General features: G+C 41.2%; 1 protein-coding gene across 1 annotated transcript in view; it reads left to right on the plus strand.

The window, feature by feature from the left end:
- The window catches only part of GALNT12 (polypeptide N-acetylgalactosaminyltransferase 12), a gene marked incomplete at both ends in the record, with an annotated part of 49,311 nt that overhangs the window by 673 nt on the left and 23,782 nt on the right, over positions 1-24,856 (plus strand). Inside the window, 4 exons of the mRNA XM_080611512.1 lie at positions 14,800-14,969; positions 15,685-15,874; positions 19,073-19,258; positions 21,402-21,519. Of these exons, the coding sequence (XP_080467638.1) occupies positions 14,800-14,969; positions 15,685-15,874; positions 19,073-19,258; positions 21,402-21,519 (664 nt within the window). The remainder of the gene's footprint in view (positions 1-14,799; positions 14,970-15,684; positions 15,875-19,072; positions 19,259-21,401; positions 21,520-24,856) is intronic.

Below are 24,856 nucleotides of genomic sequence, written 5' to 3' on the forward strand. Positions count from 1 at the left end.
TCTGCGAGGCGGGAGAGGCGATTTCCCTCTGGAAGCCCGAGCGGCGTGGGCTCAGCCCGTAAGCAGCGACTTGGTGCCTTGTTTCTCCTCTTGCTGTTCCCCGGGGTAAGTCACCGTGGGCAACAGCATACGTTTCCAGTCTCTCCCAGATGCCCGCGGGTGTTGTGAAGTCTCCCTGCCTGAAGACATTCAGGACCCACCTGGACACGTTCCTATGTAAGGTCCTCTAGGTGGCCCTGCATTGGCAGGGGTGTTGGACCAGATGATCGCCAGAGGTCCCTTCGAATCCAAACTGTTCTATGATTCTGTGATGATTCCAGACTTTGGCTTTGCATTGTATTCAAATGTCTTATGCCACACAGAATAGAGCAGGTTGTTTTATCATCAGATTTACGAGGAGCATTATGCTCCCAGAGATGCATAACGTCCTTCTAAACTAGCACTTTGCTTGTTCCTCTGTACTTAGTTGCTAGGACAGTTTACATTTACAAATTACATTTACAGTTATGACACTAAATGCTAGATGATGGCATAAGCAATTTAAATCTAAGGATTAGGTACTGCTCGGTAAGATGATTCTAGTTTACAGGCAGCGGTTCGGTGCAGTTATCAAGTCAGCGCTGCAGAGCGAGTCTGACTGGGGCTAACGTAAATGGTTGGTTTAGCTGAGTGGCTCACCTCAGTGTGGGCTGTCCTGTGAGTGAGCAGCCAGCTGCTGAGAGAAATGGGCTGGTTACACATATGTGCCTTCAGCTAAAGGGGAAGTGTTCAAGGCCAGGTTGGATACAGGGCTTTGAGCAGCCTGGTCTAGTGGGAGGTGTCCTTTGCTGTGGCAGAGGGGTGGAACTACATGATCTTTAAGGTCCCTTCCAACCCAAATCATTCTATGACAGGACAGAGCTGGAGTTGCTACTGATCCTCAGCGCCTGCTCCTTGGTTTCACCTGAGCTTGGCTTCAGCCAGTTTATTTCATTGCAATGGGTTTGTATGGTATGGTTGCAGACAGCTGTGGAAAAAGCAGGGCTCTGTCTCTGCTGTGTGTTCACTTCATGTCTGTGTGTCCTGTCTGGTTGCTCACCCAACTGCAGTTATAAATGCTGAATCTGGAGCATAGGCTGAGAAAGTTGGGGCTGTTCAGCCTGGAGAAGAGAAGGCTGCGTGGAGACCTCATAGCAGCCTCCCAGTATCTGAAGGGGGCCTACAAGGATGCTGGGGAGGGACTATTCATTAGGGACTGTAGTGATAGGACAGGGGGTAACGGGTTCAAACTTAAACAGGGGAAGTTTAGATTGGATCTAAGGAAGAAATTCTTTACTGAGAGGGTGGTGAGGCACTGGAATGGGTTGCCCAGGGAGGTTGTGAATGCTTCATCCTCGGCAGGGTTCAAGGCCAGGTTGGATGAGGCCTTGGGTGACATGGTTTAGTGTGAGGTGTCCCTGCCCATGGCAGGGGGGTTGGAACTAGATGATCTCAAGGTCCTTTCCAACCCTGACTATTCTATGATTCTATGATAGCGCTCAGAAAATTGCAGTGAATATGCAAGGCCTTTTTGTTGTAAGTTTAAGCCTGACAGAAGGCTTGTTTTTCTTAGTCATCTTTTATTCTCCTCTTGTAAGCAGTCTATAGACCATAGGCTGAAAAGGACTGTTTTAGTTGCTTTCCTGTAGGAAGAATTTAAATCGTTTCAATGCATTATTTTGGATTCCTGACATTGCTCTGTGACAGGATGTTAGAAGAAATGGGAGATCATAGTTGTTGAGTAGGGGGCATAGATATGTCAGGGATAATTCTTGGAATTAAAATAATGTAAATGGGCAGATGGATTTTGCTACAGTGACATACCCTTTTTGGGTTGAATATTTAGATGTTGAAATGCCAAAATGTATCCAAACCAAAAGGATTGGAAAGCATCAGTGACACAGTCTCAGAGATAATTGGCTTCTGAGGTTGGGCTATATTGTAATATTGTAGTATCTGCTAGCAGGTGCTTCATGCCTTTTCACACAAAAAATCTAAATTATGGCAGAAACATGACTGAACATCTATCCTACTCACACAGCAAATGTAAAAAATAACTTCCACAAAGGCAGTTTTGCAAGTTGGTTGACTCCCTATCTTAAGAAGGAAGACCATGTAAGAGATGGAAGTAAAAAAAAAAAAGTATTGAAAAAAGGCATCTCCAAGCCCATAGGGATAGAAAATTCACTGCGTTTAGAGGCTGTGCAGGTTAAAATGTCAACTCTAAGGAAAATATGATTTAAGGGTTTTTTTATTTTGAGGTTGGTAAATCTGGACCATTTGTGATCTTTAATTTGGGTGATGAGTGAGGCTACAATGGTAGGAAATAAGTAGTAATGGTAGACTTCAGCTAGGCTTCAACTGCCCACAAAAATGATGCAAAGGCAGTAAGTTTTGAGATGTGATCAATGAAGCAATTTTGGTACCTGAAGACCAGAAGGTGACAGATACACCTTTTTTTTTTTTTTTAGTGCAGATCCGGAAGAGAACCAGGGAACTATGTGCTGCCAAGCCTTGGATTTCTTCCAGGCATGTTATTTACAAATGGTGATAGGAGAAGAATTTAATAGCAGATAGGTAGGTTTGATCTCTTATGAGTCAACCTGGCTTTTATCAAGGATGACATCTCTCACACCTGTTCGAGTTCTTTGAAGGTGGTAATTTTAGGGATAAGGAAGTGTGGTGTTATTTCCAGAGGTTTTTGATGCGTTCCTTAAAGGGCTGTGATATAAGGTGAAAATTTCCCGCATTTATAAATAACTGGATAAAAGCTGGGAAGCACTTGTTTGGGTGTTTTTTTTGTTGTTTTTTTGTTTGGTTTTTTTGTTTGTTTGTTTTTTCTTTTTTACTTAGCGGAGGGTACTTGGTAAAGCCCCACAGAAATCTGTGTTCAACCCAATGATGTTCAGCTTAGAGCATGGCTTCCATAAAGAAGTGACTGATTTGCAGCACTTCAGCCTGAAAGACAGGCTACTGAGAGGGTGCCTTTTGCCAAGCTTCTGCAATACTAGGTGAATGCATAAACCAAATTCTGCTGCCTCCTTGTTCTGAAAATCTGTTTACTGTAAAGCATGAGGAAGCGTATTGACTAGAAAATTCAAATTAAGTATTCATGAGCTATTGACAGATACTATAGTTGGAGATTTTATTCTGGGCTACGGGGGTTTGTCTGTTTCAGCATATTCTTATGTGTGTGGAAGTGAGTCTGGAAATTTTAGATACCAGGAAAATGGGAGGATGAAAGAAAGGGAAATGAAGAGAGTCAGTGTCCCCACCACCTGGATGCCCTGTTGCTTCTTTTAACCTTAGTGTCCTCCCACAGTCATCAGTGAACTTGCATCTGGGTGTGAATTTGAGAAAATCACAAACATGTCAATCTAGGGGAAACTAGAATTTTGCTGATAAGGTTGAGAGTATCTGAACCAGTAAGCCTTTAAATGGGTTCTGTGAAACTGTGATACGAGGTGTTGCTTTATCAGAAACGGATGACAGAAGACTTTTTCCACTGCTACAGGTTGTACATCCTGGTCCTGCTGTCAGATCAGAAATGTGGCAGTAGTTGTTTGCTAATGCTGTTATTTGCTGATGCTGTTAGCAGTTATTTGCTAATGCTTTGTCTGCTAATACTGTGCAGGAAGAGAAGAAGAATAGTTTAACTGAGATTACTTCCCCAAATAATGTATTGTTTGATGATATTTGACTATGAAACCTATACAAATGTCACTTTATTATAAAGTTTCAGCTTCAGATGTTTCTCCTACTAATATATTTTTGCCAGTGTAAATATTTGAAGGCCTTTATTCCTTCTTCTTCTCAGACTCCTGTAATGTTGTTTGTTTTTTTCTGAGAACTGATCCTGTTTCTATTGAAACACAGATATGATGAACTCGACAACTTCTATTGTTTCCTTTAGACAGTTCCTACTTCCTTTAACTGTCTGTGCTCAAGGTCAGCAACTGATAAAGCTGTGTTTCATCACATAGGAACTCATTAGTTTTATTGCTGGCTAGAATTATATGTGTGTATATATGCACGTATATGATTACGTGTATACATAAATATATACATTTAAGCATATAACCAAATCAAATAAACATATACATAAACTATAAAAAATGGTCTTTTGGTAAAATCTTATGCATAAGAATGTAAGGAAATTACTAAATGGTGATACAGTTTGTACAATGCTGGAAGTGAAATATGCTGCGGGGTCAGATAATGAAGGAGGTTGAAAGGAACTTCTGCAGTGTCTACTTCAACCTCTTACTTGAAGCAGGGCAACTTCAGTGGTAGAGGCATGTTGCTAAAGGCCATCCTTGTCATGTCAAATTTGAGTGGTCTCCAAGGATGGAGATTCAGCAGCCTGTCTAAGCATCTCTTTCAAGACTGCATCACTGCCACACTGAATCTCACTTCGTGATCGTAATGTTGTCTAGATGGCCCAGGTTGTCTTCACAGTGTCTATCCTTCATTTTTTGAGTTTATGCCATATGGGAAGCAGCAATTATAGCAAATTTAAACTAAGCAATCATCCCCCATCAGACATTGACTTACTGAGGGTCCTGCTGGGACTGATGTCCTCTAAGTGCACCGGGATGAGCTCTGAGCTGTGCATATTGGCCGCTGCTGCTCTGCTCACCCCATGCAGCATCCTAGCTGCATCCTGTCCTGTGGGGCTTCTTGTTGCATGCTTATTTTGCAGGACTGCAGGATTAGGCAGAAAACTGATAAGGTCTCTTAGGTAGCCGTTTATAGTTTATTGCAATGTGTAAGAAATAATTTTCCTGGTTTTCTGTTTGAGTTCTTTTAGACCAAGGGCCTTTCTCAAGCATTGTGCCTGGTTTTAGACATTCTGCCTTCTCTTTTTTCTTTCTACATTTCTCACAGTAGGGTTGCATTGCAAATCTGTTTCAGGAATGGTTTCTGTAAAATCACACCAGCCTTCTTTTGGTTGACTCCTGTTACAAAAGGAACAAGGAAGAGATAAGCACCTTTGTGCTGACTCAGCATTTTGTGCTTTCTCATGGTAGAAGCCTGAATCAGCCCTTTGCCGTCATTTCACTTGTACTCACAAGCAAATGGATTTGGAAGTCTTTTCTGGCTTTCCTTACCTGGCAAATGATTTTGAGTAGCCACAGAAGCCCCCAAAATATTGAATGTGGTCTGGGTAATGATTAGCAGTTATTAAAAGAAGCTTTAGAGATCTGTTCTTTAATTCTAGATAATTTTCTATGTCTTGGAGAGAGAGTTTGGTTTTATATATGTTTTATATGTGTATAATTGAAGTGTCTATATCGATAGATATACACAAATACTTAAATTTCTTTGTCACTATGATTTATGCTTATATTATGATTTAGGTTTTGGGATATTGTGGGTTTAGTGTAACAATCTTGTGCTAAGAGTTTTCTGACTTTCAAAACTGCTTTTCCCATCTGTTCCCAGATTTGAGTGTCATTCTCTTACAGTCTTGCTGCCATGGTTTGCTTTGTTTACTGGGTTGTAAATACCCAATAATGCACCTACTCATCTGATAGTATCTCGCTAGCAAATTCCTAGAATAATCCTCAAGACTAGGTTTTAGTCCCTCTTCTACTCCAGAAATCACAGCATCTGATTTTGATAGGCATGCTTCTGCCAGGAGTTTAACCTGACCTGTTCCAGGAAGTGGTGTAGCAGCCGGGTGTTTCCTCCTCAGCCCACCCTGACTGCCTGACTTCACCCAGGAACTTCTCTTTCATCTCTTATATAAAGGTGAAATAACTGCAGAGATTTTTATTTTATATTTATATATGTTTTTATTTTTTTTAACGATGTGTGCAGTAGGCAAAAGTGAACTCTTTGGAGAACTTATCTGCAGCAGCTCGAGCTTGCCAGCTCATCCCTCCCTCCAAAACGCAAAGCATGATGATATTTAGGTTGGTTTACTATTTTTGTTTCCTGTCTTCTGTAAAAATGTGTCAGTTTGCTTTGTCGTTGTGCCTTCATTTAATAGTCACCTGCAGACATTTTCCACAAGAGCTTAAATGTTTGTTTTTTGTTTTTTGTTTTTTTTTTTTTTCACTGTTTTTCTTTACACTTTCCGGTAGAGATTCTCAGCTTCCTCTGATGTCTGGGTTGGTTTCATTTTTAACCTGACAAGGTTCCCTGATCGGTGATAGTAACCACAAGTTAAGATTATTTTTTTCTTTATGCAAACAGTGCCTTTGCCATACACAATTTCCTGTCAGGATCAGGTGCATTCACACCCTACTGTTAGTGACAGGTACCGTAACTTATTTCAGTTATTGTATTACTTTGCAAAATATTTTTCTTGTCCTGAATCAAATTGCATGAAAGTACGTTTCTGAGTGTAGGTGTAGGAAATTGCATGGTTCTGTGCAAAATGTATCTCACTACCTTGGGAGAAAATTGCAAACCAGTTTGACCGTTTGAGCAAAATGAAGCCAGTGTTTTAAACCAGCAAAAGAAATTTAAAAAATAAAAAAAAAAAAAAAAGGGTTTTCCTAACGGACACGTGCAGAAATTCCTTCTTGTCTGCACATCTGCTAGGTAGGGAATTCCACTGCCTTTTCCTAACAATTTTGAATTAGAAGGAACTATGGTTTTCTTAAATTTGTGGATTTTAGGATATAGCCTTAGTTCACCCTCCTAACTGAGCTTTCTAGACAATTTTTTCTTAATGCATTTTTAATCTGTCTTAAACAGATTTTTTTTTTTTAACTTACTTCCAAATGTTTTCTTCTATCTCAGGCTTCCCAGCTTTCTTCCTTGCTCCTCACAGTGTTGTGTGTTTTTACTAGCCAGTGCAGCCCTTTATTGTCTGAAATCTTAAAATGGTGTTTGGCAGTTTGTCTTGTCAAGATCTTGCTGTCACTGGGAGAATTGTTCTTTAAAACATCAAATAATCTGGAAAACCATTTCACAGTCTGTCTAGCCTCTTGTTTTCAGAGACTTGATCATATCATGGTGTCATAGACTCTACTGGGGGGCTCTCTCCTAATGTGGTTTGTTTCAGCAGACACAATTTAGGAAGCATTTGCTCAGGCTGAAACTGAGTGGTGAGGAAGCGTGGGCCAGCACTGCTGTAGTTCGCACTGCTTACGTGTTCCAGCCTTCCCCCAGTAATTCAACTATTCTGTCAGTTATCAGCACCTTGCTGCTATCTGCTTTGCTAGTTGGACGAAGACACACCTTCTGTCAACGTCATTACTTTTCTGTAATATCTGAACACACTTGGGGTAAGGAGGTGTGCAAAACCAGCTGCAGCCTTTCCATGCTCAGTTAAGACACTTTTGGGGTTTGGTGTCTCCCCCTCCCAAACCCCAGGACTGACAGCTGGCTCAAGGTAGTTTTTACATGAAAAAATAAATGAGCATGAAAAATTGGGTAGTGTTTGGGGGAGATAAGAATAATCTGCTTCGTCATAACCTTTAATTTCACTGGAAACGCCACACTTCTGTGTCTCAGGTTTTGATGTAATAGGGCTGGGTCGCTTTTGGCTCATGCACTAGATTTTATCCATAGTTTGCCTTCCCCCAGGGAGGGGTGAGGAGTGGCCGTTCAAACACATGGTCAGCCTGGAGCAGTTAACACGGCCTCGGTAACTCTGCACGGTGGCTCAGAAACCAGCTCTGTGACCTGTGTTGTGCTGGTGAGCTTAGGATGCTCGTGGGTAGACCTGCTGAACCCTAAGCTGCTGCTGGGAGCAGGGGGGAAGGGATAATTAGAGAAAGGGGGAGAAGAGTACCCCAGCACAGCTGTTTCCTTTGCTGTGACTTTGTGAGGGTGGGAGAAGGAGATGTTTTCTCTTGGGTGAAGATACCTGGCAGACCCCTGAGTCCTCATTGCTGGCTCTGCAGTTTGTGGGGTGGGAGTGGAGAAGATGCCTATTCCTGAGGGCATTTAAAAGACTTGTAGATGTGGTGTTCAGGGACATGGTTTTGAAGTGGACGTGGCCGTTCTGGGTTAGCGGTTGGACTCGATGATCTTGAAGGTCTTTTCCAACTTAAATGATTCTATGATAATGTGAAACTAGATTGAGATGCCCATGGCTGCTGCCATTATTGTAGATCAGTCATATTAATTTTCAGCCTACAAAATGCCACGTTTGAGCACACTTCTTACTAAAAGGGCATCTGCTGTTTATTTAAATGCCTTAACCCGGTCCAAGGGAAAGGAGGTTGTGTTGTGAGTCAGCATGTCCACAGCCCACCATAACAAACCCAGCAAGCCTGGTCCCTAGCCCACCAAGTGAAACCCAGCCTGAAGTAGGACCCTAGCAGTGTTTGCTACATGACACTGTGATGGTGCGTGTATGGCAATGTCACATACCCTAGTCACTTAAATCACGTTAAATCAGATACAGCAGTGACACGTGTTATTTTGATCTGCTTGAGAGAAGCTATGCAATCTTGAACTTGCCTGTATTCTCTGGCATTTGCATTGAAATTTCAAAAGCAAAACATATATAGCATATTGTTAGAAAACATTAAATAATTTATGAACAGAGTATATTTGTAACAAATCTTCAAAAACTCACAAAACATTTCATATTTTTTTTTCTTAAAATATGAGGAACTGTGCATATAGACCATCAAATTTGTAGATTAAAAATATTTTTTCTCTTGCTGTATTGTTGCACTTGTGGCGAAAGTCTTACATAAAAGTATGCCAGCAACCACTCCTAATTAACTCATGGCAGCATGCCCGGTGTGCACGCATTCATACTCTCTCCCTGTGTATAGATACACATCTCTAAGAGAAACAGCTTCTTACAATGAAATAAATTGAGTGATGACATTAATTGATGCAAATGTACTCCAAAATAGCCCATTTAATTTTGTTTAGGCATTTCCTGACTGATGTCTCCTCAGTTTCTAATAAATAACCTATTTTAAAACTTGCTAACAGAAGACTTTGTAGTGTAGCAGATTCCAAGGTTAAATTATTAAACTTGTCAGTCGTATAGTCTCAATTAGACCATGACTTGCAAATGCAGTATAAAAAGATAAAACAACCCACAGGAATATGGATGTATGATGATACATCTTTGCATGCTTTGCTTCAGTTTGTGTTTTATGGAGTTAGATGTTTAAGTAGATGCTATAGTGAAAGATCCAGGAAAGATGGTACATAGTGAACGTGGTTTTAAGTTTGTGTTCAGGTATGTACTAGTGTTATTCTGTTTCCTTTCCCCATCTAGAGATTTAAAGATTTGTGGATAAAAACAGTTAGAATTTAAAAATGTAGATGTTTGGTTTGGTATACATTGATAAACAAAAGCTGTGTCTTTTTGGCATTTCTTGTTTGATACCCGTCTTTTAAGCCACAGTGATCAAGCAGGAGGATTCCTGGAACACCCACCCAGTGTGTCAGAGACTGCCTGAGAAAAATGGAGGAGGATGCAGAAGCAGGCTGGTGCTGGAGTAGGGCAGTGTCCCAGCCCACTCCGTGGGAAGTGATTAGGGCCATCCTGGCTGAGTTTTTTCTGGTGCAACTCTGCTGTGCACAAGGACTCTTCTTGTGGGGAAGCAGAGAGCAGGAGCTGTTGGAGGGCAGAGGCTGAGCAGGTGTCACTCCTTTGCATCACATTATCTTTTATCATTGTTATCTTTTCTGTATCAGTGGTTTTCAGTGATATCCGAGTCCTATTTAAAACTTTATGCCTTTCTTTTGCTGGCTCTAAAAAAGGTTGCTCATGATGACAATAGGATCTTCCTAACTGACTGATTCTGCTACCTGGTAACTTTCCAAAATCAGTTGACTAGAGATACATGTACTTCTCTGAAGAAAATGAACTCACTCAACATGCATACATTTTTTCACTTGGGTGTTTGTTTTGTGAATTATAGGTGTTTCCTGTCATTTAACTAGTTGTAGGAAAGTTATCCGTTCTATAGACAAGGAGGAGAAGGGGATCCACAGAGGTCTGTTTGTCTATGCCAGTGGCTTAAGGAGGGTGAGGTGAATCGCCTTCTGAATCTGTCTTTAAGGACATGCAGAGTCCAAATGATTAGATCAAAGTTAGCACCTAGCTTTTAGATGCCTAACGTGAGATGCAATTAATCCTGTCTTAACATGATTCCCTGTATTGGGAAAGGACAGTGTTACACATCTGAGGGTGGCACTGAAGAGTGCCTTAGTCAGAAGCCAAAAGCAGCTTGCATTACAGGCAGTATAAATACACGTTCCCGATATCTGCAGAAACATACTTTGGGAGTGCTGTTACTAGTTTGTATCCTCCCTGTCATTTTAATGACATACTGCAACTCATAACGCATTTGTTTTTCTAAATAAGCTGAAGTAGGAGTGAAAAGATTCACTTGGAAGGTAGAAGCTTGGATACACACAGAGAATAAAAATACATCCTGAAGTTTGCTAAGGTGGATACAGATTTGCTAAGGTAGTTCTGTTGTAAATAAGACTTGGGAAATGGGAAAGATGAGTTATGACTACTGGGCTTTAAGTCAGGTTTCATACTTGTAGTGGGCTTTTTGAAGCTTGTGTAACTTGTGAAGTGGTAATGTTTAATGGCCATGTGCATGCTGCTTAATTTTTATTCGGCAACACTTCTAAGTATTTCCATTTCAGGCATTCCTTAGGGGTTTTTAGATTTTCTTACACTACTGTTTTTTCAGGGTTTAAATGCTTTTGGTTTGTGATCTCCCCAATGGGATTATTTTTTAAAATTTAGCAAAAATCTTTGAAATTTCTTTCAGTAGAGAAAGATGAGGAAAAGTGTGCTTCATTTCAGCAACAACATTTGAGACTGCGAACAATTGAGATCTTGTATCAATCTAGTAAGGAATATATGTCTTGGAAATTAATTCTGAGATAAACATGCAAATATGCATATAAGTTGAGTAAATGTACTTTTTTTTTTTTTTTTCTTTTTTAAGTAAAAGTTTTGAAATAATTGTAGCTTGTCTATATGTGATGATTAGTTTTCATAAAATGGTTTGGGTTGGAAGGGACCTTAAAGATCATCTAGTGCCAACCCCCCTGCCATGGGCAGGGACATTTTCCACTAGACCAGGTTGCTCCAAGTCCCGTCCAACCTGGTCTTGAACACTGCCAGGGATAGGGCAGTCACATCTTTTTTGGGCAACCTGTTCCAGTGCCTCACCACCCTCACAGTAAATGTTTTTTCCTCATAGCTAATGTAAAGCTACCGTCTTTCAGCTTAAAGCCATTCTGCCTTGTCCTGTCACTACCTGCCCTTATAAAAAGTCCTTCTCCAGATTTCTTATAGGCCTCTTTTAGTTATTGGAAGGCTCCTCTAGGGTCTCCCCAGAGCCTTCTCTTCTCCAGGCTGAGCAACTCTTTCGGCCTGCCTTCATAGGGGAGGTGCTCCAGCCCTATAATCATCTTCATGGCCCACCTCTAGACTCGCTCCAGTAGGTCCATGTCCTCCTTATGTTGGGAACTGAATGCAGTATTTCCCCAGAATAAAGTTAAATATACTAAAGGGCTAAGCTTTCGGTTGTGCTATCTGTATTTCAATAAGCAAGGTGAGAGATGGTTTCTTTCTTCAGTGTGTTGTCAGCCTTGTCCCACCAGCCTGTTGGGTTAGGTAAGCAGCAGGGAATCTAGGCACTGCTCTGTGCAGAGTGGCTATGCCAGCCAGCAGCCTGCCCTGCTGCCCTGGAGAGACGCTTCTCTGCACTTGTGTACTGCCTTCCACCATAGAGCTATTAAATAGTCCTCTTTCTTGACTTCAGAAACCTAAGAAACGTGTACTCTGGTATGTCCCCCAGGAGGCTGACCTTTTCCCATAGTGTGGTGTATACACAGTGAAGGAGGCAGCTATGCACAGTGAATCACAAACAGTTTGAAGATTGCCTTGCTCTGTGCCAAATTATTTTTCCCATCTCCAGTATATAATTTTCAGGCAAATCCATTGAATTCTTTAATCTATAATTAGGCTTATTAACTTCTTTAGACCTTTTGGATTTCCTTTTTTAAATAATGGAATACAACCTTATTATTCTGTGAATCTTTCTGATGTATTTTCCAGAGAAAGCTTTCCTGGAGGTTTTCGATTTATTGTTTTTGTTCAGTGTTCTAAAATGGGTAGGTAAAAATTATCCCATTTTCATCAAGAAATTAACTGAAATTACTTGGTATAAGTGACTGTGACATATATGAAGAAATTTTTCCTGGCAGTACTGAATATAAGTGTTTTTCAGTAGGCTAAAGTAAGCATGTATTTCTAAAACTGTATTCATACAGTAGCTTTTTTCTGCATTAAAAAAAGTTAATTAAAATGTCACTCCTTTTTCATGTATTAATACTTGAACTTTTGGCAAAATAAATCACTTCTGTCACCAGGCATTGGTGTGAAGCAGTTCTCTGTGTGGATGGCCCTATTTGCCTCAGGACAGGTTACAGCTTGGAGGGATGGGCATTTTTGTGCTTCATTGTATCAATGTCTGTATGTGTATTTACCTGTCTGTGTATATCTGTATGGTGTGTCATGTATACACATCATATACAATGAGTGGTGTTGCACAGCATTCTGTTCATGTTTGAGAAGCAGCCTTCTGTGTGCCTCTTCTGCCCAAGTGTCATTTCTCCTTATTACTTCCTAATTTTATAGAATCACAGAATTAGTTAGGGTTGGAAAGGACCTTAGAGATCATCCAGTTCCAACCACCTGCCATGGGCAGGGACACCTCCCACTAAACCATGTCACCCAGGGCTTTGTCCAATGTGGATTGAACAATGCCAGGGATGGAGCATTCACAGCTTCCTTGGGCAGCCTGTTCCAGTGTCTCACCACCCCACAGTAAAGAGCTTCTTCCTTATATTTCACCTGAACTTCCCCTGTTTAAGTTTTAACCCATTACCCCTTGTGCTATCATTACAGTCCCTGATGAATAGTCCCTCCCCAGCATCCTTGTAGACCCCCTTCAGATACCGGAAGGCTGCTATGAGGTCTCCACGCAGCCTTCTCTTCTGCTGGCTGAACAGCCCCAACTTGCTCATCCTGTCTTCATACGGGAGGTGCTCCACTCCCCTGATCATCATTGTGGCCCTCCTCTGGACTTGTTCCAACAGTTCCATGTCCTTTTTATGTTGAGGACACCAGAACTGCACACAATGCTCCAAGTGAGGTCTCACAAGAGCAGAGTAGAGGGGCAGGATCACCTCCTTCGACCTGCTGGTCACGCTCCCCTTGATGCAGCCCAGGATACGGTTGGCTTTCTGGGCTGTGAGCGCACACTGAAGCCGGCTCATGTTCATTTTCTCATCGACCAGCACTCCCAAGCCCTTCTCCGCAGGGCTGCTCTGAATCTCTTCTCTGCCCAACCTGTAGCTGTGCCTGGGATTGCTCTGACCCAGGTGTAGGACCTTGCACTTGGCTTGGTTGAGCTTCATGAGGTTGACATTGGCCCACCTCACAAGCATGTCAGGGTCCCTCTGGATGGCATTTTAGGTATATATTACTAAAGTACTCGATAGATATTTTTCTCATAAGGATTTTAATTTTAGGAATATTCAAACTTTTTTATTTTCTTTCTCCATCACAGATGTTAATAGGTATCGCTTAATCTTTGAAGACACCTGTCAGTCTTTATCGTAAACACAGCAGCATCAAATAGCTAGTAAATATATTCTCAATATGCTGTCAGTAAGCACTTTTAATGTAATTTTCTGGGTGTTTTGGGGAATTTTGATTCCCCTAAATCAACCTATGGGGTTTTACTGTCACATTTTCTACTGATCAGTTCTGGTTTCCTTCTTTGTTTTTTTGGAGGACTTGCTGCTTTTCTGGCTTGGTAGGAGGGATGTCCTGCCTGCTTCAGTATCTGTTGTGATCTAGCAGTCAGAAGAAGCTGGAGTATGTCCTTCTGCCCCTTACAAGCCCCACTGAGTCCAGGCAGAAAGCTTAAGGTATAAGAAAAATCAAACATGTCTAAACCATTTCTCTTGGTTTTAAAGAAAGCTGCTCATACAGAATGCTTCAAGAAAAAGGAAGAAATGGTAATAAATACTGACATTATTTTAAAATTCTTTCAGACAAGGGAAGTCTTTATCAGTTTACACATTTGGCGCAGCTGTAAGTTTCTTGGCATCCTTATGTTCATTTAGGGAAATCCATATATATGTATGTATTTATAGAAAATATATTCTGGAGCTTAATCCAAAGGTTTGCAAACTTCCTGGCTCTCCGCAGAGCCAAAACATGCATTTTTATGTCTGTGTGATTTTTGCTGATTTCACTATTATGTCTTGGCAGTTTTGTGGTCTTCCGAAATTCTGCTTCAGTGTACATACATCTCAGTTCTGTTGCTAATTTCTTTCTATGTTGCTGTTCCTTCACAGTTATATTTTTACCATCTAGCACTTTATTTTCCAAAACACAAATTATCAGTAATTTATGCTACTGTTTTTACTGCACGTTGGTTTTATTTTTCTTTCTATTATTTGAGGCATGTTTTGGCCATTGCTTGTTCTTCTGCTTGAGGTAATATTGTGCAAAGACAGCTACTGCACACACACCAGCCCAGAATATCTCTTATTATTTTCCTTTTCAGATATTGAGAGAGTTGCACAATTTTAGTCATAATGGTGCTGCAGAAATGGGACTTCTGGAAAACCAGCTTCCTGAAGGTGTTAGCATGACTTCTCCTTGTGCATACAGTTCTTTTAATATCCTTTATATGTTCTTGCTTACAGTTAATAAGTAGCATACAAAATCTGCATTTGAGAATAGTTCTCTGAAGATTATCAAATGCTTTTACACTGTACTAAATGTAATCCCCTCCCTTCCAGATGCAGAGAGAAAAAGTATGATTATTACAGCCTGCCGAAAACCTCTGTTGTGATAGCTTTCTATAATGAGGCTTGGTCAACACTTCTGCGAACTGTTCATAGTGTTCTTGAGACATCTCCAGATATACTTTTGGAAGAAATTATCCTTGTAGATGATTACAGTGACAAAGGTAGGAAGAATAATCCTAAATAATGTTGATTGTCGATGGGGTTTTTTTAGTCAGCCAGTCCACGGGAGAAAAAGATAGGTAGTTTGAGTAACATGCCATAAAATGGTACAACGTAGGCATCTAACTGGAAAATAGTTTTTCTTGTAGCGTGCCAGTGAAATATTTCCCTTCTGGACCACAGTTAGTTTAGAATAGGGAAGCACATTTGCTGTGTTGTAACATGGCTGCTTGCATATATAGATAACCTACAGGCTGGTCAGAGCATTTCAGGTTTCCTAATTTGGGCAAGTTTCAATTGCTCTAAGGTTGCCCTGGTGTCTAGTATAGTGAGAGCTACCTGGTTATGTTTTCTTTTCAATTACGGGACACAAAGACGATGGTGGCATTGTCCGCCACACATGAATTGTGTTAAGAATAAAACTTCAGTGTGGAAAGTTTTACATAATGTTTTAGAAGCGCTTAACAATTTGAAAACTAATCACAGAGGAGAATATGGAGCACTCAGTTTCTTAAAAGTAGCAGTGATCTGCATCCGTCCAAGTTCTGTGCTTTTTCCTTGTCCCTTCCTAACTCGGACAGTGTAGCAGAATCAGAGTTAAAGATGCACTGTGTAAGTAATATGTTACTGAGAAAAAGAGCTTTCTGTGGCATGACCTAAACCAATCATTCCAGAACTAATTTTTTTGTCTTTTTCTGTTGTTGATGCTTGTTCCAGAACATTTAAAGGAGACTTTGGAAAACTATGTGGCTGGCTTGCGCAAGGTGCGTCTTATCCGTGCCAACAAGAGAGAGGGGCTGGTTCGAGCCCGGCTGCTGGGTGCATCTGTGGCGAAAGGAGACATACTGACGTTTCTGGACTGCCACTGTGAATGCCACGAGGGCTGGCTGGAGCCGCTGCTGGCAAGGTGAGGTGATGCTCTGGGAGAAGAGACAGTTTTGCATGCTTCTGAGGTGGAAAAAATGACTCTGTGCAGACATTTACTGAAGGTTACCACAGTCTGTTCACTGAGGCACTGTGAGTGTTTGTCTCCCAGAGGTCAGGTAGCGAATGGAAGAGTGGAAGATTGGGAGGTGGATTTTTGTTTGCTCCAGGCTGCTCTTTTTCTTCAGAGAAGAGAAGGCTTTGTTTTAAGGCAGAGGAGTCGTCCCCTAGCCTTGAAACTACCTTGGGAAGCGTAGTTTCTTCTCTCAGCCTGGATGGTGGATAAGAAGGTCTGGAAAGATGCATCCCCTATTGCAGGGCAACATGCACATAAGCAGATTGGAATAGAAGTCGGTAAACTTCATCTTCCAAGTCCTGAGCAAATCCATCTTTCCAAACCAGTTCTGATAAGAAGCATCAGAACTGATAGGACAAGGGAGGAGTTAATATGTCAGTACTGATTTCTGCTTGGACACCATCTGTCCTGGGACACTGTTCAGCTGTGTAGTTTTTCATCTGTACTGCAGATATGTTGGGCAGTTCAGAAAACTTCCATTAGTAAAAAAAAACCAAAAAACCAAAACCAAAAAACAACAACAACAAAAACCCTCCAAAACCCAAACTAAAACACAAAGAACTCCCCCAAGCCCCAACAAAGCCCCCTAAAAACCAGAATATTGGCTCTCTATTACAACTCAGAATAATTACTATATTCTTAAAGCCTCACTCTTGTGTAGTCAGCAGCCATACACTTCTTGGTGTCAGTTAGCCACTGCTACACCTCACCGCAGGATGCTGCTGCACCTACATCGCATGCACAAGGCTGTGTTGCTTTCACTCCGTGTGCTGAAAGCATAAAGCTTGTCTTCACTCCTTTGGATGCTATTAGCAGATACTGATAGATACAGTACAATCCTTTCCTCAAGGTCAGAGGTTTGATTTCATATAACGTTTCCCACCAGGTTCTGTAAGCTTCAGAGAAGGGCTATTAAAAACAGCTCTGTGCAAACTGGAGAGAGATTTTGAAAAGAAGAGACTGTCTTGAGGCATGCAAGTCTTTCTGATTCCTAGTGGAACTTGTGTTCTCAAACTCTCCGTGCCCATTTGAAATTGTATCTGGAATAATTTATAAATTGTCATATTTAATTTGTTTCTGACTTTCACACCAAGTATATTCCAGTTATTTTGGGTTAGCTATGGATAATTTAGACAGTGTGAACAAAGGAAAAGGGGTAAAAAGCAAAGAATAAGCAGTTATAAAGACTGTCTTCTGAAAAAAATACCGGTACCTAACTGTGGAGATTCTGTAATTTCTTAACTTCTTTAGCAAGCCACTAGATGGCAATCTTGAGGAAGGATTGGGATAATTTTAAGAGCAGTAATTCACCTGCTGTAAAAAGTTAGCATAGGATGTGTCTTGGAATTTTTGCCCTTCTAGCTGAAGATGCAGACATACATCTCTAAGGGGATGTGTGCATGGTGTATGTGACTCAAATGTGTGGGAGCAGTACAACAGTGTTAGCATTTTGCAGTGCAAACATAGTTGTATTTGTAAGTTGCCTGTGAATTGTATCATCTAGTTAATTCTTAACTTATAGAAAAGGTGATGTCCTTTCACTTACCTGTTTCCTTTCATAACTGAAATAACGTGCCAACTACTAGTCTTTACTCCTTTTCATTTACAGGAGCAACAAAGCATTTTTACATTTTATTGGGATTTTTTCCCTATCTGTACATATCATTCTCATTGCTTTGTACACAAGTTGTATGCAAGTGAGACAGGAGACAGCAATATTTGTATAAGCCCTTTTGTGTGCTCTACCAAACAAGATTTCAATGGGAGATTCTAAAGAAGAAAACAGCTGTGTTGCATCTTCCCTCCAGCAACAAGAGACCATTTCATACTTAAGGCATTTGATCTCAGCTCAGACAATACTTCTTTGGAGCCACTGCTTTTCTGTGATGCATTTAACCATCACAAGCTGCTCTGATTTCACAGTTGGAGCCCTTTGGTCAGCCTGCGGGTTTTAAGCTTAATAATCTCATGAGAAACTAGCTCCTTTTGAATGACAGATACCTCACATCTCTTCCTTGTTTGTCAATATAATGCATTCAGTTTTCCTCCTTTTCTGGAATATGCATATCAGAAAATCAGGGCTAAAATAAGTACAAGAATCTTACCGTTAAATAAGTCACTTTTTTTCATTGAACTAACGGGAGATGTCTGAGACTAGTGTAGAGAAGATTGCTAAAGAGTGATTTAAGAGAACTTAGCTTGAGCTTGCATTCTTGAAGTTTCTCCTAGTATTGAGAGGGGCCTTTCCAGAGGTTGAGGTGAAAGCGAAGAATCCCACTGCCTTTTGTAAGGGAAATGCTTTTGGAAAGGGATCCAGAAAGCCCTGCATGGTAATGAGAAAAGGGAGGAAGGGGTTTATGTCCTTGCAGAAGTAGACCTGCAAAAATGTTGTCAGCTCTGATGTATTTGTAGTATGATAAAGATCTTAACTGTCTTTAGATCGGCCTTGCTGATAGGTATGTTATTCTGCAGCACTACCTTGTTTCTCCTTTTTTATCACCTATGGTGCCAGGGTTTCTGGAGGCCTCCTTTGTGTGTGTTTCACTGTTGGAGATCTAATTCCCATGTTGCGTGGCGTTTTGTTTGAGCTCATGGCTTCTTTTTGAGTTACTGTTGTAGTGTTCAGTATAACTTTTTGCAGATGATCACAGCTACAAGAACAACTGTTACTTTAAGGGCCAAGAGGCTAGCTAACTATTCAACTTTGCAGGACTACATAATCATGTTGCTCTCTTAATATCTTAAACACAGCTGCCTGTATAAAGCAAAATAGACATTTTTGTTGAGAATGTGGTGCTGGCAATGGCAGCCAAGCCAGATGCTGAATGTGTTATCTCAAGCCATCTGGCATACCTTGCCTCCACTGTCCAGGAAGATTGATGCTTGCCAGGTGCCTACGGCTGAGTCCATCCTGATGTATCCTCCTGATGCATCCTCAGCAAGAAGTTGGTAGTTATTCTGGTAGCCGTTATTTCCTTGTATTGCAGCATGAACTGTAAAAGAGTTAAAACTTCCTGTTTGGAAGGCATTCTCTGTTCTTGACAGTTACAGTTTTTGGGATAAGTTTCTAATGGAGGTCAACCTTTTCTTTTAAAACCATACTAGGATTGCGGAAGAAGAATCGGCTGTCGTCTGCCCTGTTATTGATGTTATTGACTGGAATACATTTGAGTACTTGGGAAATGCTGGTGAGCCACAGATTGGCGGATTTGACTGGAGGCTGGTCTTCACTTGGCATAGTACCCCTGAAAGAGAACAAAAGCGGAGGAAGTCCAAGACTGATGTGATAAGGTTACATTTCATGCATCTTCTGAAACTGTGAATGTTGCAAGCGGTCTTGATTTCACTTGAAAATGCCAGGTGCTGAAAAATGTTTGAGAAATGAACATATTACTAAAAATTACATTTTAGTTCTCCTCCCCCCCCCCCCTTTTTTTTTGATAAATAGCTCCAGCTTACCATACTCCTGGAAAAATATTAAAGCTGAAATTCCTCTGTAATCTTCCATATAGAATCCTTATTGCACAAGTGACCTCTTGGCTCCTGCAGGCAAACTCGAACATGGAAAGATTGTAACAGATTAACCCATGTTGTAAAAAACGTATCATGGTCAATGATGAAAAGGGACAAAAATCATCAACTAGTAAGGGGGCAGAAGTAGTTTCGAAGACTTTATCTAAGCTGTACTAATAGTGGTGGTTTCTTGAGCTCTTTTCAAAGGTGAACTAGCTTGCCAGTTCTTTATTGAGATGAAATGGTACAGCTCTACCCACCATTGTTTCTATTAAGGGCTCAGGAGCTCACACAGATGTCTGTCTTGGGGGTTTTAGTTTTGTGTTATAGTCAGTCAATATTATTTGTCAATCCATGCTGTATTTTTAGGAGAGGTAAGGTAAGAGTACCAAGCAATGCATCTGGAAAATGGGCAGTATAGACAAAAGCCTGATAGCTGAGGGTTGCTGTATTCAGCAGTGTATTGTAAGAAATTAAGCAGGTGTTTGGCGTTTTTAACATCATGATTTTGTTAGTCCTTGCTTTTACTTATAATATCTTGCAGACTACAACAGATACAGAATGATTAATTTTTCTCAGTGTTTTCTGGGTTACTTATGATGATAATAATACCCAGTACTTCACAAATATTAATGAACTTATCCTCAACTGAGGGGGCTTTTTCGGTTGGAAAAGTGAGGCAGTAATTTAATCCTTCTCAACATATATTAGTCTACATCCTCCTTAAAAAAAGTTTCAAAATAGAGTAAATGTTTTTAAAGCCTTTGATATAAATATGATGCTTTTATTCTCCATGACGTGAAGAATTATGTTTGGCATGCCAAGGGGAAAATGATGAGGGATAAATCTTCATGGTTAGCCCAAGGACTGTGAGCGCAGCAAGTGTCTGGAGAAAGCAGCAGTACTGAGAGTGGTGTCACTGACAGCTATGTTTGGAAAGATGAAATCTGGAGTGAGACAGAAGAGCTTGACTGGTTATGGAGTTTGGGCTTCTTTTCCTTCTGTCTCACCTCATCTCTTTCCATTCTTTGAAACAACATATGACAGTGTAAGACAGTGTTGCTTCAAAAAGATGGCGGGTAAAATTAGTTTTGACAGATTAAGAGTAACTGATCACTGCACGTAGAATTTGTTAGTATTTACAGCAGTTCAGTAAAATGCATGACATGTCATATGAATTTAGTTCCAACCAGCATTATATGCTTGATGCGTTAAAGAGGGTAATTTTTTAAGACTGCAAACGATTAGGGACAATACTGAACAAATACAAGTTTATGTATATATATATATATGCACACAGTAGCCTACTGAAAGTACATCCCTTAAGTCTGCTGTAGCTCTGGGCCTTATGATGTCTGATGAGGATCTGGTCTTGACCCCTGATTTTCGCCCAAAAAAAAAGTACAGCTGGGCAGATCTTCTTAGAAAGAAAAGTCTCTTTAGGGTTATGTTTACTTAATCCTGCTTAATTGATGTCTGAGAGATTTTGCACTTGATATGGGATCAATAAAGTTGTTATTAATTACTAAAGCACAAATATTTACTTATCACTTAAGTAAAATATATAAGGATGTTGCACTTAAAATTTCAGAGCTGACTCATAATTCTGCCACAGAAAAAGTCTGGTCTACTACGTGAAGGTGAGAAACTAGTTATTTATTGTCACTTGCAAAGACACTGTGATTGCAAAAATTTATATTAACACAGTGCTTATCTCTGATTTCATTGTTTCAGATACAAATTTTTAGTACAAAATTAAACTTAAGGGGCCTGATGATAACCAATTGATAACTGTTACTTTGTGTCCAGCCAAGACAGAAAATGGAAAATAAAAATATACTGTATTTTTTATCTGTTGCATTGGTTTGTTAATTGTTTTGCTTTTTTATTCAATTCAGAGTTACTATTCTCTTTTGTATAGGTCTCCAACCATGGCAGGTGGATTATTTTCTGTGAGCAAGAAGTACTTTGATTATCTTGGTTCATATGACACAGGAATGGAAGTCTGGGGAGGAGAAAACCTTGAATTCTCATTCAGGGTAAGTGGCTCAATTGAAAGGGTTTTTTTCCTTGAGTATAAAAACAAGCTTCTTGTGTCTTTCTTCATGCTCTTTTACTTGGTGAGATGGCTTTAATGTAAGCGACTGTTAAGAGAGTATTTTGGGAGATATTTATGTGAATCTTTTCCGTGTTCCCACACTTTGTTGTAGCTGTTTTTCCTTCCCAATAGCCATTTAAAAACAATCTTTAGAAACATGTCTTTGTTTTGAACACCAGCATAAAATATAAGTAGTGGTGTGATGTTAGCAGATGAAGCTTATGTTCTGCAGCTTGAAGAGGATCATTGGAAAGAAATGTGTATAATTCTCTAATGTGACTCATGGCTCTCACTGTGATTGATGGGAGTGAGCAGGAGGCAGCAGGTGGCAGTTACCAGTGGGGCAGGATGCGCCAGTCCCTGCAGTTCTTTAAGACTTTTTTCTGTTTCACTTCAGGAAAAGTTTGTATAAAAGCTATAAAAGATGATGGGGAAAATCTCCAGGAACTGTAGAGCTGTACCCCACCAGGGACCAGTGCTCAGGTGTGAGGCAGGTTCATGTCTTTGTGTTGATTTTTTTACCAGCTGACACCAAATTTCAGGGCTAAGTAGTACTGTAATGTTACAAAACCACTTTCTTGAGAAAGGAGGCATCAGCAGGCTGTCTCACTTGATGTCTGCTTGTTAACCAGAGAAGCATGGAGTCTTCCTGGTTGCTGTTCCTGTCTCCTGCTGCCTGTAGTGTAGAAATCCTAGCAAAGAGAGCATAAAAGTAAGCAAAGGATAAGGATAAGGGAGGATAATAAGCACAGACCTGGAGTTGACGTGGCTTCTGTCTGGAGGGGGATTTCTCAGCTGGGATTGCTGTTTGATCTGAATTTATGACCACCTCCTTACTCACATAGGGAAATGTTTCTGGCCTGTAAGTCCAAATGCACGGCCTATCCAGCTCTATCAGCTCTGTGACCTTCTGAAGCAAGAGTCTCCTAGCTGTCTCCAGTTCTGATGTAGCCCACGTAGATTGTTGCATTGGGTCCCCTCTTTCCACTGGAAGGGATTTCCTTTCTATGGGATATTTGCTCAGTCACAAGGTCAGGTTCTATGAAATAGCTCTTGGTGAAATTATTGTTATACCTCCTTTTGAGAGGCTGCTCAGGGAGCCAGGAGTAGCAATAGATTGGTCTTATACTTGGGAGCCCAAAGAAGCTGTGTTGATCATCAGCTGCAACCCAAGGTAGGTTAAACTGGAAAGCAGCCTGGCGGTGCATACCATCCCTGTTTTTCTTGCTTATTGAAGGATGGGGAGGGGTGATGACAATGAGAGAGTCACACATTTTGGATACAGATGCTTACTGACCTGGGGCTTGCTGTGTTTCTCCGGTTTCTCAGCTATGACACCCTGCAGCAGAAAACTAAACAGAGACAGGAAACTGCCAGTTTATCAGCAACCTACATCGAAAAGCATGATGTTATCTCCCACAAATACAGTATAACAGTAGCAAGCATGTTGGATAGGTGCATCTCCTGAGCAAGACTGGCTCTTGCAGGCTCTTGTTTGTGTCTGCTGTTGCACAAGCAACCAGACCAAGCACCCGTGAGGTGGAGAGGATGCTGCTTTTGAAAGTGGTACTGCAAAGAATCATACATGCTACCTCAGCAGAAATTTGCACCAATGCAGAAATTTCTCCCAAAGTAGCAAGCTTGGAAACAACAACAGCCACAGTTGACAGCTCATCATGAATTCTGCTTAACGTTTCTGAAATGCCTGCAGTTGTCTGTGACCCTGGCTGTCACAGTTTGGTGGTACCAATGTGGTTGCCCCTTAACTAGCAGTAGTTAGGAGTAGCACTGCCCTAGATGGCAGTGGTTCTCCTCTGAAATGGATTGTGGGAGCTTTATACAGCTTCTTGTAGAAATCCTTGAAGGTGGCCCTTTCTGCATCCAGTTCTTGGCTTTCCGCTTTTAGGGAGATCAAGGCTTGCAGACAGGACAGGTCTGACCCTGCCCTGTATGACAGAGAGTGCCCCTGCACTGGCTGCTGCTTTAGAGTCAAGGTACCATTATCTGTTGACCTCTACCAGGCTCAGACGGCAGGTTTCGTTTTTGATGTCACGAGTTCCTCTGAACCAGGTGTTTGACCCCAAGGGGTGAGCAGCATGTTTGAGCAGTGCCTTTACTCCTTCAGCGTGGAGAAGCACAAAAAGAGCAGCAGCAGAATCTCCAGGAGCCAGCGTACTGTGGGGTTTGCACGAGCATGCTGCCATGCCCCGCAGAAGCAGACCACCACGTGGCACATGGGTGCTCAAGCCTGGGGTCTCAGGACAGTCCTCCAGCCTCCACAGGCACGCAGTGTGCCGTGCAGCAGGCTGAGAGTGGGAAAATGGCTCGCACAGGCTAGGGGAAGTGCTCAAGCAAGGAAGCGGAGAGACCGGTGTAGATGCCTGTGAGCTGCAGGTGAATGGAGCTGCTCTTCTGGGAGGCCAAGAGTTCTGCAATGGCCACTAAATGTGTCTGGGTGTGTTAATTTTACTAGTGCAAATTGCCAGTAGAATGTGGGCATTGTACGCAACATGCTTTCTTCTGTTTGATATAGAGCCCCTGTATTTGTGCTTCCTGCAGTGAGGATTACAGTGGAAGAGAGCGGAATGTGGTGGTATTGCTTAATTGTGTTCTTCTGGCTGCTCGCGGTACTCAAGAAGGTCAAGAGGGATAAATCAGTGTTAATTCTGTTGTTTCTAGACCTACCAGACCTGAAAATTAGGAGCAGGTGTACTGAAAACCACTGTAAATTATTGTTCTTCGTGTCTCTGAGAACACCACCCTCTCCTGATGATATGAAAGGACTTTTCCTCAAGCCTCTCCTTCTCATGCTTCAATTATTCTAAACTGAAGAAATTCTCTGTGGTTTTGAGAGGTGCAACAAGGACACAGCTTCAGCTAAAAGCATGATGACTAAGAGAGATTGAAGCTGCGTGCTGAATGCAGGATCGAGTCAATGTGCCTTGATTTTGGATTGCTTAATGCTATTAGGGTAGATAAAATTTCACTTCATGAGCATAATGGGCATTGAAATGTCTCCTTCTGAGGGATGCAAAACATGCCCTTTCATCTTCGTCCTCCTGTACATGGAGCAAGGTGGGGGGGAAGCTACAACCAGGTTTCCCCTACTCTGTTCTTGTTCCTGCTAGCAGCACTGCAGTGTGAGTTTGTTTCTGGGGACCAGCGCTTGATACCCTTGTGGTCTGTCCTTCAACCCACCATCACAGCATGAGAGAAAACCATGCATGGGGAAAAAGGGAAAGTTATTTACTATTTATTATGAAAGTAAGTTTCATAAC

Source organism: Psittacula echo, assembly GCF_963264785.1.
Source record: "Psittacula echo genome assembly, chromosome: 2".
Lineage (NCBI taxonomy): Eukaryota > Metazoa > Chordata > Aves > Psittaciformes > Psittacidae > Psittacula > Psittacula echo.